We start from the raw sequence: 14,679 nt of genomic DNA, 5'->3' as shown, positions 1-14,679 counted from the left end.
ATATAATGGGTGAAAATAATCTTGGTAGCATCTGTACAAATTTAACTTTACATGGTGCTAAATCAATTTATTAAGAAGCAAGCAATCTATGTTAAGATTCTTAAAAAGAAAGCTCTACTTTCTTTTTAAGTGTTTTACTTATAACAAAAACACAAAATTTCTATTAATTGGATGCCATCATTTGCTTTTCCCATAAAATGAGATTTGGCTTATATTCAAATAAAATTCATGCACCCACGGTAGTTAAAAACAAAAGGAAAGGAGGAGAAGGAAGATAGGTACTATGCTCATTAATTTAGGTGTTATCTCATGTTATTTCCTTAACATCCCTATGACGGGGATGTAGTTGTTCTACCCACTTTACAGATGAGGTATCTGAGGTATAAGATTTTAAAATGTGCTCCTGTTTTCACAGGGAGTTAGCAGTAGGCCAATTAGAACTCATGTTTATTAGGCTTCAAATCTTGTGCTCTACTACAATCCTACTCTAAGTTTGTGTGTTTATTTAGATGACAAAATATCTACTTAGAAAATCCCACATACTTTTCTAGGTCAAGCTCAAATTTATTACTTTGAATAAAATCCCTGAAAAATTGCAGGAGTAGTAAGAAATTCAGTTAGGCAAAAAAAAATGAAAAGGGTTGAAAGGGGATGCTGTTAGAAAAGAATAGATGGAGGCCAAAAAAGGGCTTCACATGCCAGGTTAAGGACTTCAGGTTTTACCTTATAAACCAATGGTTCTCAGATTTTAGTGTGCATCCATCAGAATACACCAGAGAACCGGGTACTATCCTCAGAATTTCCGATCAACTTGTGGCAAGAAAGAAAGAGATCAGGACTGACTCAAAGTCTTTAGCTTGAGAGGCAGGATAGACCATGATGTGGCTAAATGAGATGAAGACCGAAGAAAGTAGGTTATATGTGGAGAACCCACTAAAGTTTGTTTAAACGTATTAAACCTGAGATGTTTAAAGGCAACACAGGTAATGGGCAGGTGTAGGCAGATCAGAATTCAAGAGTGAGGGCAGGAGTAAAAATAATGAAAGAAGAGTCTACAAGACAGAAATGGCTGTTCAAGCTATAACCCTGGATGAAACCCATAGGGCTAGAGAATAACAAGATAACAAAGCAACAAAATGTGGAGACATTATTATTTAAGGGATGTGCATTAAACCAGTTACTAAAAAAAATGAGGAAAGAAACTCGGAACTCTCAGAAATATATAAGAAGAATACAGGTACAGTGTGGCCTCTGAAACAAAAGGAAGGAAGAATGTGAAGACAGACTGTGGTTAGCAGCATCAAACGGTTTACAGAGAGTTATGAGTAGCTTTAACTTTTGATGAATTTTTTCCCACCCAGAACAATAGTACCATCTTCCCATTAAACTGTATTCTAGTGGCCGAAACCGGTTTGGCTCAGTGGATAGAGCGTCGGCTTGCGGACTGAAAGGTCCCAGGTTCAATTCCGGTCAAGGGCATGTACCTGGGTTGCGGGCACATCCCCAGTGGGAGATGTGCAGGAGGCAGCTGATCGATGTTTCTCTCTCATCGATGTTTCTCACTCTCTATCTCTCTCCCTTCCTCTCTGTAAAAAATCAATAAAATATATTAAAAAAAAAAAATTTCTAGTGGTTCCATGGAGCTGGGAACATGAATTAAGGATCTAAAATTAAAAAGTATAAACATCCCACTGTAAGGAGAGTGCTTTCCAGTATAACACACTGTCACTGTATATTGTTAGTAGAGTATCATAAGGATGCAAAAAGAAGCTCAGAAAGCTCCAATGACCTGTCCTTGATCGTAGAGCCATGACTGACAGCATGGAATCGAGTAGTCTGCCTTTTAATAAACAACCCCAGGTCAATTTAGGATTAAAATAAAACCCAAAACACTAATAAATGAATGCTAGCCAAGGTCTTGATTTTCCTCTTACCATCTGTAAAACATGCCTCTGGCTCATCTGATTTCACAGGCTCAGCCTCGGCCTCTTCTTCTGGCAGAGGGTTATCAATTGTGCTGCACTCAGAGGAACTTGACTGGTTCAGTTTCTAGAAAGAAATTTACCACCCACCAGAGAATTCATTTAGAGTTCATTCAAATCTTGCACTTAAGACATATTTACTAATCAGAGTCATGCAAACTGTTATGAAAAAAATATTAATAATATGATGGCCATAAAAAAACAAACACACAGAATTCAAGTAACCTTACAATGCATTTATGTTTGATCTATCTACACATCCTGTGAAAAATAATTTTTATTATGCTAACAAGTATTTAGACATAATTAGCATAAGGTAATATTTTCATGTAAACTATGGCATTTGCAAAGTATTGGCCACATTTTTATTGTGCTTAATGGGAATTTCTTTATACTAATAATTATTATTTTAAGACAATCAAGATCTTAATAGCAATATCATACAAGTGCCAAATTGCTGACACCTGATAACTAAAAGGTCAGATCTGACAGTTGGCAGAAAAAAATTGATATTTAAAATTGATAAAAAGAAGTTAATGTAAAATAAAATTCAAACATATTTCCTCATATTAGAATATGTATCAGGATGATATAGATAGAAGCCTTTCATCGAGACCAGAAAAGTCAAATATTATATTGGAATCAAGACACTAACGACGACCATAGTAATTATCTCATCCAACACCACACATTTTAGTATAAAATTTCAGAGTGTAGTGCTGAAATTTTATAGTATAATATAGTAGAAAAGATCATAAAGTATCATTTAAAATGTCAAGAGGTAGTGGCTACTAAAGTGAGCACCACATGCAAACTCTGAAACAAAGATTTAATGAAATTAAACATGGCAGACTAACGCATGAGAGGAATGGATTCATTGTCATTATGATCATATAACTGATCATAACACAAGCAAGTTTTTCCCACCCAGAACTTTATGATCAGACATGATGTTTACACATATACACATACACAGAAATTTTAGAAAAAAAATACATACAGCAATTGTTGCAAAACTCTGTCAATTTTTTCTAATACTGTTTTATAAGGGGTAGAGCAGCACATCAATGGAAGAGTTCATTTTCATTCTCATTTGCTAAATAACATGTGAATATTGAAAAACTACTCATTATTATAGCATATATGTCTCATATTAAGATTACGGCTTTACTTTGTTTAGACTCATTAAAAAATTCAAGTGCTAAAAATGAGGAAATATTCATTTCAGTTGATTAATTCTTTAATCTATTAATTTGCATTAATATCACAGGTCTAATCTAAAATATTAATTTTTAGAGATTGACTTGGAAGCTAAGTGTTCTTTATGGGTACCACATTAAATTCTCAGTGCTATTATTATCATCACTCAATATTCAACATCAGTGAAAAAGGCATTGATAAAGTATTATATATAATGAATGATGTGAGCAAAGTTCTTTTTATAATGGGAGTAAAGAATTGTGAATACTCAGTTAAATTAATACTTGAAATCTATGTTGGAATAGAGGCATTATTTCTATCAGGCCAAAAAGTTATAATAATATCAGTTATGAAGAGTATCAGAATAAAATTTCACTTAAAAGGCAGGTTATTTAAACTGATTGAATTCGTCTAAAATTACTGTAAAATAAAGGACATAGAAATTAATTATGACTAAATATTCTGTAAGACTTAAGGTTATAAAACATACACTACCCCAGGAAACAATGGGAAAACTTATAATTACTAATATGTCCTATTGTGCCAATTATCACAAAAACACACAACATTTTTACTATATCTAAAAGACTACTAGTACAGTTATTTGATGTCCTCAGTTCTTGACCTCTCAGCTGCATGTGACAAAGTCCTTCAACCCTGAAAAAGAATTAGTAGCCTGGATTTTGAGGCAAAGCTGTGGGAGGAATTAATGATGGGAAGAATACAAAGCCCCTCCCTGCTATTAGCCAAAATATTGATAACTAGGATATCATTATAATGTTTGTTTTTTTTCTCAGCTGGTAACAACTTTTAACACTTTTTATTTATTATTATTATTTTAATTTCTATTTATTGTTGAAAATAATACATATGTCCCCTTTTTTACCCATTGACCCCTCCATCCTATACCCCCCCTCCCAGACCCTCACCACACTGTCTTTTTCCATGAGTTATGCATACATGCATATAAGTTATTTGGTTAATGACTTTTAAATACAAAAATGATTCTAATTTGCAGAATTCTGACTAAGACTAAATCAATGAAAATATTTTCAACTTCAATATTTTATTTTCTCACTGTTTAAAAGAGCATCAACAAAGAAGACTTATGCCAAGTTAATTTATAAGCAAAAGTAAAAGTTAAGATGATTTTGTGGGGTGTATATTGTCATTGAAACCCTTTTCCCCCCCATAATTTTTATGGCAATTCTTTTGTCAATTAAATTCAGAGTTTGGCTCAGATTTTATATCATAAATGACAGTTATTCAATGTTATTCCTCACTGGAACAGAAATTATCAAAATATTGAATATGAACTATAAATAATGTATATCACAAGACAAATTATCATGGCTTTTTGAAATGTTAAGTTTAGAATGTTTTTAAAAAGTCAGTGTTTTTCTGGGAATGCATTAAGTATTTACACAGTAATTACACAGTATTTACACAAATATTATATATATTTGTGTACATGCCCTAGCAATATAGGACAGTTTAGTTCTAATCTTTTCAGCCTTTAAATTCAATACTTATGAAAGCATAAGTTTCTTTAAAGGGTCCAAAAAGGATGACTTTAAATAGGCTAACATTTATAATAGTTTTCTCTTGAAGGGAAGTTCATTTAATTCCCATAGCATGCATTGTTAGATTAACTATTGACTCTTCTTTTATTCTTGTTTCGTGCACAGAGAAGATCATGTCAATAATTTGTATAATTTTATGTAATTAATTAAATAATTATGTTCATACCTATAAACTCAATCATTGGTTATTTAGCTCATTTTCTTATAATTTTGGAATGGAAGAATGATTATACTATATTAAAAGCAGTGAAATAAATATAGTATGAAAATGTTCCACTTTGATATTATAAATAGGCCATTTTGAAATCTTTATGTATATTTTACTTATTTTTTTGCTAATTCTCACCTGAGTATATTTTTTCCATTGACTTTTTTAGAGAAAGAATGGAAAGGAGGAGGAGAGACAGAGAGAGAAACATAGATGCAAAAGAGACACATTGACTGGCTGCCTTCTGCACACACCCTAACCAGGGTGGGGGATCCAGCCTACAACCGAGGTACCTGCCCTTAACTGGAATTGAACACATGACCCTTCAGTCTGAAGGCCGGCGCTCTAACCATTGAGCACTGGCTAGGGCTGTATATTTTATTTTTAATAAAAAGTGAAATATACTTTTTATTACTTCTTTGCTTGTAAACAAAATATTTTTTTTTTATCTTTCTCAGTCTCCATATAAATAAAAGTAAGTGTAAACATAGGACCATAGAGGCAGACACTAGCATAAGGAATAGGAAGTATGCCATAGTAGTATTCTTGCCTTTTTACTGAATAATGATAATGAATGAAGGTACTTTGTAAAATATCATTCTCCACATTAAACCTATATACTTGAATTAAAAATTTTAAATGTATGACAGTATATAGTAAAAAATACCCCCCACACAGACACATTTGCCTGATTCTATTCCCTTGAGGTGAACTGCTATACATTGTGTGTGTGTGTGGGGGGGAGGGGGGGTAGGTTTACAGTTGTTACTATGGAAGATAATACAACAATTAATAAATAATAATACAAGATTAAACTCGTTCACATACTCACAACTGTAAACCTACTTTTGCCTCACCCTGGGGCACATCTTTTCATATTCTTCAGTGTGCATCCATCAGACAATGAAGTAGTTTGGAAATGTTCCTAATCTTCATTATACACTTAAGTAGCTATCTAAGCAGCCCCTTTCGATGACTGAAAATATGATCAAGTTAAAAACGTTATTATTTTTGATTGCCTTGCAGGTGTATTTTCTACAACATTGCATATGAGTGGAGACTGTTAAATATAGGTGTCATAGGAGAAATTTCCCTAAACTGGTCACTAGAAATTTATTATTCACACTTCCTGAGAGAGGCAATCACATTGGAAGACTATTTTCTGTTAGTCTGGATAGCAGTTAATGCCAGTTGGTCATTCCTTGTTTTGAGAGGTATGAAGTAGAATTCGCTAATAACCTGATAATCTGGCCCTTAAAAGCAGAAAACCATCAAATTTATAGCAGCACTGAAGAAAACAAAACTCAACACCCGCCTATTAAAAGAGAATGGCTGGCAAACATCCCAAAGAAGTTACACTTAAAGTATTAACATATATACTATGTGACTGAAAATAAAAACAAACAGGCACACACAGCAAAGTTTGCTCGTATGAGAAGGTTGAACTGGTTATAGATCTCTCAGCCAGATCATACAGTACTGTCTTGAAGCTTCTTTCTGGTGGAAAGGAAAGCAGCATTCACCAATGAGGTCTTGCAATTTAAAGCAACAACAACAGTAGTCAAGGGCCCTGTGCACTAACACAGAAATTTGCAGAGAATAGATATCTAAGTAGCTGGAATACAGTGGATCAAATCAGAAAGAATGTCTTAAGAACTTCAGAAGCAAACCTTTAAACAGTTCTACTGAGGCCTGCTAGAAAATTGCAACAAATGGGTAATTAAGGACTGGAACAGAGGCAAGCATGACGGCAAAACATGAAGTAAAGACTCACCTCATTAAATATTACTTATACTTTTAAAAAGACCAGAATGACCAACAAAAAAACCTACCTATACATTTGAACGACTAGTGCTATCTCTACTACTCAGAATGAGGAAGGACAAGGAAAAAAAAAATTCCAATAAATGAAACAATTACCAGTTTTTCAAATATGTGAATTTCTAAAATTGAAAGTACAATATAAAGTGAAAACTGGCACCGATAAAACATATCTTTCCTAACCTTTATATAGGCAGCTTCTGCCAAAGAAAAGTAATATATTTTAAGTCAGTCTCTATAACTGAAATATCCAGAGAATGACCATTTGCTGGCATATACCTCATGTTTTCTAACAGTACTTTGGTAAAAAGAAAATAGTAATACTAATTTAGGAATTAAACACACCCATTTATTTTTGGAAACAGTTTTCTCAAAAACTGTGTTTTACCTGTATGTATGTATGTATGTGTGTATATATATATATATATATATATATATATATATACACATATATAGTATTCTCTATGTGTGCATACATTTTAGGTTTCAGGGGGGAGGAGGTTTACTATATTATGAAATAAAATTGTTTTCTAAGAGAATATTGCCTTTAAATCCAATCAATTTGAAATAGAAAAATATGTATTTTACTTAGGGGCACCTTTAAAATTAACTTCAAGTAAACTTGAACAATAATATATATATTTTTAATTAGAAACTGGTAGCATTATTATCCCTAGAGAGTATCAATTTCAGGATAAAATTATGCTTTCATCATTGCCAATAGAAAATAATAATACAAAGATCCCAACAATTACAGAGGAATTCAAAATATGAAGTGTATTATAAAAAAGGGCAAGGATCCCCCTTTTAACATAGATTCCCGCCCCCCAATCGAAGGAACTATTAGAGTTCTGTAATCCAAGAATATACACTAAAAGTAAAACAAAAGATTATATTTTATTTTATACTTGTTAAAGTATTAGATAAGACAATTCATAATAATCTGTTTCTAATTTTAGGAAAAAGTGTTTTATATCTTATTGACAGATGTAGTGTTCACTTCATAATATGCTCTAGTTAAACCTCTTCTTGAGATTACTCTGCACATCTCCTTATGCAATAAATACATAATCAGAAACTTATTCCCTTCAATGGTTAGTATTGCTTCTGGAATCAAATTAAGCATTTCAAGCACTTATAACTCATTTGTTCATATGCAGGGCCTAGTAAATTATCGATGCATTTTGCATATGATCAAATAATAACCAAATGTTAATTACTTAATGGATTAAAGAAATAGAAATCTAGTTACCACTGTGCTTAAGATCATTTCAAATGTACTGAGTTTGGCCTGGAGGCTGGTACTTTGGCTCCGCCCCAGCTTTTAGATGTGTATTTAGAAAGCAGCTCATCTGAATGATGAGACATTTCCACGTCTGGAAATACAGGTCTAGCATTAGAATGCTCCTTTCCTGTTCTGAGATTTTATGTTTATGTCTAAAATATTTCTCCCACAAAAACAGTTTTTTCATAGAGTCTTAATTTACTGAATTTAAATGTGACATTTTTTCCAGCTTTACAGAGTTATACTTGACATATACCATGGTGTAAGTTTAAGGTGTATATGTGGTGATTTGTCACTTGTATATATCGTGAAATGATTATCACAATAATGTTAGTTAACGCATCCTTCACCTCACAGTTAGCATTTTGCTGTTGTTGTTGCGGTGAGCACAGTACAACTTTCCTCTCACAGCAATAATGTGACAATTTCATGTGATGTATATCTATACTAGTACATGTATAGCTTAAATTAGCAGGGGAAATTGATGAGGCTTTCAGATGAAATGTTGCTTCAATGGCCTCTGTTACATTCTGTATCTTACAACTTTTATAATCCAGCCAATAAACATCTATAGATCATGCACTTGAAATTACCTAAGGACATGAGAGATCAAGAAAATCATCAAGAACATAACAAAAAGATGATGGAATTGCCCCAGTGACATGCTGTGATGTCAATTCCTCCAAGAGTACGTATATGTTTCTACTTTCTTGCAATGAGTCAGGCAGAACATTTTGTAGCTGAAGAGCATGCATGACACTGAAAAAAATATCATATGTGTATGATTTTTTTTTAGGTAACCTGTGGAAAAGTGGCCACATATGTCTCTGCCTGGTTAACAGCACAGAGCTGCTTCCTTGATTGGTCCAGTTTGGTTCTACCCCTGTGAGAAGTAAGAAGGTTAGGTACTGAAGTTTAGAAATGCAACATGATGAAACAGTTTAGTCAACTGATTTAAAATGGCTAAGGTCACACGCCTGTAAATAGAAATCTGTTATGTTTCACAATACATACAATATGCCCAATACGAAGCAATATATTTGAAACCCAGGAATAATATTAAATATCTTTTAACACAGATTTAAAAATAATGAACTGAACAGTTACGTAATTCTGTCATTTAGAAGAATTGAAATACTATAATGAGCTAAGAAAAATCTTTTGTATTCTCTCTGCTCTTCATAAAAACATCTTAATATAAGTGAGTCTCAATACTGGAGTAGGGTAAGAGTAAGAGTTTGTAGTTTTAAAAGACTATTCTAAAAGCAGTATTTTTAGTTACTTTTAGTTATCATATTTATTTCATTTTTATATTTCAAACAGCATTGCAGGAGAAGGTATTTTCAAATTAATCAAAATCAAAACATAAGAAACATTAATTTAAATATGTCAGACCAAAATTTCATTGTTTTTAGACACATGGACAAATTTAATTAAGATGAAAGATTTTAAAAATGGTTTGGAACCAATTTTCAAAAAAGAATGTTCTAAGTAAAATTCTATAGAAGTGTTTTGTTTTTGTAAGAATCTATACATAAAAGACAGGAGCAAATGTTAACTTCCCCCACAGGTATAATTGTAACGAATCCCTAAGTCAAAAGCATTTCTGAAAAAAATATTTTCTTGTAAAATGCAATAATGAGAATAATCTAAACTGCCTTCAACTGCCTTTTTGAGGAAAAAACTTTATAAAATATCTAAAGAGGTAGACATAATAGCAACATAATTAAAACATTATATAGTAAAAGGATATAATATATTTAATGGTGATGACTACAAATATTTATAAAATCAATAAAATAAATGCCTTCAATAACAAGTAAGCACATTTAAGTTTCTCCAAAGTTGATGTCTTTCAAAATGAATACTGAATAGATAAATGGGTGGGTGGATAAATGAATGAGTAAAACAAGTGAACACTATGAATGTTTGTTTCTCTGCCTCAGATTTCCTTCTTCACCCTATTTACCCAATGAGTTCTCCATCCTTCAGGGTCTGGCTCAAGTGCCACCTCTGACTGAATGCATCCTTAATGGACTGGTTTATTACTCTGATGTGGAATGTGCCTTGTTCTGCGCTATGGGCTATTATCATGGTAGACTATAACCTAACAAATTAGCATTAAAGAGGATTAGAAGCTGAACATGAGTCAGCAAATGCACAACACCATTATAACAAAAAATGTGATCCTGAATTCCAAAATTACAGGGATATAATAGTAAATAATTAAATTCCCATTCACTCTCTTGCCTTTCTAAGATGGTTAAAGCTTGCCACACAAATTCAAAAAGACCCCAGAAACATTAGTGACTAACCACCTTCATATCTTGTCATCTTTTAGCGTTTAAACCATCAGTAAATACAGATTAATAATATCTACTTTCCAGGGTTGTCATAGGAGGAGGTTATATAATGTAGGTGAAAGTGGCTAAAGTATACATTTTTCCTTGGTTTCCTTGGTGCTTTCTTCTTTTGTGTCCACTTATCAAGCGTTGAGCTGGTCACTTGACCTCTTGCCTCCTATAGTCCCTGTAGTGCAGTGGAGGCTGTGTGCACTGCCCAGATCTTTCTTTCCAGCAAGCCACTCACCCCTCCGGTGCCAGGGGTATTGGCAGTTGCAGGCTCACGGCTGAGTTCCTCTCTGGGAATGATCATACAGAAGGGAGCTGCCTCATCCAAGTTTACACTACCTCCCTAGAACAGGGGAGAGGAGTCTGCACCCAGAACCCCCTTGTTTCAGAAGGGGGCATCTCCACAGAGTCATCCCAAGGTCAGAGATGCCTGTAGGATCGGCTGAGGCCTCTGCTGTAGCTGCAGAGCATTTCAACTTCTCCCCATCTCATCCTCTTGTTTCCCTCACTCCTTACAGGTGTAAGGCATTGTTCCTGAGAACACTGCCCACCAAATCTCTTATACAAAGTTGGTTTCTCAGGGACCCTGACCCCAGACGGACTCCCTGTGTAATCCCATGCTTAACACAAAATTCCAACCTGCCTACAACACTGACTTCTCTTAAGACAATGGTTCCTTTTTCTGTTAAATAAAAATAAACATATTTCAATTTCTTGTCATGTACATCAAGCCATCCAGTATCTGGCCTCAACCTACCTCTGAAATCTAGTACTTCCCACCAGGCCACCCTCACCTGCATTTAATGAGCCTTTTTGCATCTGGATCCTTTCATATTTGCCAGCTCCCCTGATCACCACACCCCCACGCCCCTTTACCTCTACCAGAGAGGTTTCTGTCTCTTTCTCTCATTTCCTTTCTCTATCTCGATCTCTACTCTATGTCTCTCTCTGTCCTGATCTACATGATAAATTCTACACTTCAAGTGCCATCTACTCTGTGAAGTATTTCAATTTATTATCAAAATTAGTTGCCCCATACTCTATCCTGCCTCAATATTTTGTCTAAAACTCTGTTTTAATTTTTTGTATGTTTAATTATAATCTTGCTTTTACTCTATAGCCCTTAAGGCAGTGACAGAGACAAAGAAGAACTTCAGCCTACATTTTACCGAAGAAATGAGCACCGACGATACCGTTTTTCTAGTGCAGTGGTTCTCAACCTTGGCTGCACATTAGAATCACCTGGGAATCTTTTTAAAATCCTGATTTCTGGGCCTCATCCTCCGGAAATTCTGTTTCTTTGTTATGGGGTGGGGCCACAACATTAGTAACAAAGAAACAGAATTTCCGGAGGATGAGGCCCAGAAATCAGGATTTTAAAAAGATTCCCAGGTGATTCTAATGTGCAGCCAAGGTTGAGAACCACTGTTCTAGTGTCTAGTAGTAGGTATACGTAACAAGCAGGTGCTCGGTAAATGTGAGCTGAAAAGGGATTAGTGATGATGTACAGACAATGTACTTAGATGTACTCTTTTATAATTTCCTCTCTCACAGTGATCAAGTCAAGGAAGGGCTTATACGGACTTTGCTTCCTTTTAGAAAATGAAGTTTTGCATTAATATGTTTGCAGTGTTTTGAGTGACACTCTTGATTATACGAAACTTTGATTATATAAAATTTGGAAGCTTTCATTGACTTTCTTTCTCAGCTAGCTCCTTCACAACTTCCATACAATATTTCAAAACATTAAAGAATTATCAAGTAAAGTATCTGCATTTGTCTTGAGAAGGAATGAATGGGGATCTTCCCGTGAGGAAATTTTTACACAAGATGTTTTCCTGTCTGCTGAGCACACAAGATGAGCAAATTCACTTAAGCTGGCCTTGGGAAGTGATTGCATTTGTCAAAAGAGCAGTAAGGACAAGTTGGGGTGTATGAGTCACAGCGAGTAAAGGAGCTCTGAGAGCTGCAAGAGTCTACTTTATGTACTTTAACATCATATGAGGCTGTTATATGTTGGAGTAATAAGCTGGATAGAAATCTAAAAATCTAAAGATTTTAGAGAGAAATCTTTTCTCTCTAAAATTTACATATACTTCCAAAATCAATGTTACAACTCGGTAAAATGGCTTTTGTTTTCATCTTTAAAGCAGAGAAAGAAGCAATCTATAATAGCTACAAACAAAGGGAATGTCTCTCTGACCCTCTAAGAATGAACTCTTCATTTAAAAAAATTAATTTTTAATTTATTTTTCTAGAGCTTTAAGTTTGAGGCATGGTACAATAAAAAAACAACAACAAAACAACAAACAAAAAAACAATAACACACACTTAAGAACTTAGTTAAGCCAGATGCCAATTACATTCAATTACTGCAGCTGGGTGAAAGACTTTTTTTCTAAGCAAAATGCCTGGAGCATGGTAGATCTCAATAAATATTTAATGAATGAATGGGTGCATTTCATGCTTCATTTAAGGCTCATACTGATGAAGGGATTCACTGCCAATGGTAAAAATCAGTGCACTGTGTTGCTAACACTTGCTGGTGCTGAGAGGACTGCACGGGCCTCTGGAGGGGCTGATTCTTAGAGGGGCTGTGGTTCTGGGTCTGTGTTCCAGGAAGCAGGGGCAGGAATCTTACTCTCATGGGTCCACGGGGATGACAGTGTATCTATCTCGATTCTGAGACAAACTTCATCTTCAGAAAAATGTGAATGTTCTATTGCCAATATTTTCCTCACAACTGTTTAAGATATTTTATTTGGCACTTTATTTGAACTCATACTTGGGGTCATTTTCTGGTAAGGTGTTTTATTATAAAACTAGTGGCCCAGTGCATGAATTCATGCACATTGAAAGGAAATTAATTAGAAGAAATATTTTAATATTGCTATTCACACTTTCTCTATAATCGAAGTGTCAACCAAATTCATGACCAACAATGACAGATCAAAACACATGTGTGCTATTGGCGCCAGCAAGAGCTTTATATGTATTGTGCATGCGCAAGTCAACTTAGCCTTTTATAGATATAGAATAAACTTTCTTAGACCTGCTTTCTGATTTAGCTAAACTTTTTCCAGCCCAGTGAAGCACCCTAACTTCTCTTTCAGGTAACTGTCAGCAACACAGCAATAAATATCAATACGAAGCAGATTATTATCGTAGATCACACAGGGAGAACAAAGGGTAAAATATTTAACTGCAGCAGTGTTTGACTATATTCTTCACAGTGAGAAAACCTGAAGTCATTTTCAAGGTCCACCATTTCTTACTTCTTTTCAGTTGGGTCAAGTTTCTAAGCTTTCTAAATCTCTGTTTTCCAGCTAATGAAAAGAAAATAGGATTCCATCAAGTCTCCTATCTACCTACTCTGGGACTTCTGTGAGGATCAACTGAGATGAGGCATGGGAAAACATTTCACAGCCATTTGGTTAAAGAGCAAATGTTTCCACCTGGCTATAAAGCAAGTCAGGTTCCTGGGCTGAAGAAACTGCAAGGAGGCTAGTTGCTAGGGAGAGGAAACTGGATGTTGCTATGTGACGTCATTACCCTGCGCCCACAGTAACCATTTCTGGGTTGGGCTAGGCTGTGGGCCACATTTTGCGCCATGGGTCTCGGCAGCGTTGGCTGTAATTTGGCGGGCTGTCACTCCCGGGTGGTGGCAGGGCTTGTGTCCCACTTGGGGGAAGCCAAGTGCTGCTTTGTGGGTGCCAGGTACGTAGTGCTGTTTTTCTGTAAATGGCCAGTGTGCATCAGGAAGCTCCTGCATTGAGCGTCTGCCCCCGGTGGTCAGTGTGCATCATAACAACCAGTCGGAAGGTGGAAGGGACACTTAGCATATTAGCCTTTTATATATATAGCTATTTTACTTCATTCTAGAGTGTACATTTAACTGTCAGTCGGGACAAGGGAACCTGCCTATCTGAGAGCTGATACTAGAAGAGGATGGAAAATTCTTCATACAATATATTGGGAAAATAGGGTACTCGGTCATTTTGTTTTGTTTTTTAATGTGGAGGGGGAAAGAGAGAAAGTTATCAAAGGTCAAAAATGTTCTTTCCCCCTGTTCAAAATGTTCAAAATGCAGATTCTTTAAAAAAATATGTTTTTATTGATTTCAGAGAAAGGAAGAGAGAAGGAGACAGAGATAGAAACATCAATGATGAGAATCATTCACTGGTTGCTCCTGCATGACCCCTACTGGACATGGAGCTGGAAATTGGGGCATGTGCCCTAATAGGGAATC

General features: G+C 35.0%; 1 protein-coding gene across 1 annotated transcript in view; it reads right to left on the bottom strand.

The window, feature by feature from the left end:
• The window catches only part of SCN9A (sodium voltage-gated channel alpha subunit 9), a 132,301-nt gene that overhangs the window by 29,049 nt on the left and 88,573 nt on the right, over positions 1-14,679 (bottom strand). The window contains exon 18 of the mRNA XM_036320434.1: positions 1,935-2,049. Coding sequence (XP_036176327.1) covers positions 1,935-2,049 — 115 coding nt within the window. The remainder of the gene's footprint in view (positions 1-1,934; positions 2,050-14,679) is intronic.

Source organism: Myotis myotis, unplaced genomic scaffold, assembly GCF_014108235.1.
Source record: "Myotis myotis isolate mMyoMyo1 unplaced genomic scaffold, mMyoMyo1.p scaffold_m19_p_8, whole genome shotgun sequence".
Lineage (NCBI taxonomy): Eukaryota > Metazoa > Chordata > Mammalia > Chiroptera > Vespertilionidae > Myotis > Myotis myotis.
The sequence above is the reverse complement of the archived record's forward strand: the minus strand, read 5'-3'. Positions and strand labels throughout refer to the sequence as shown.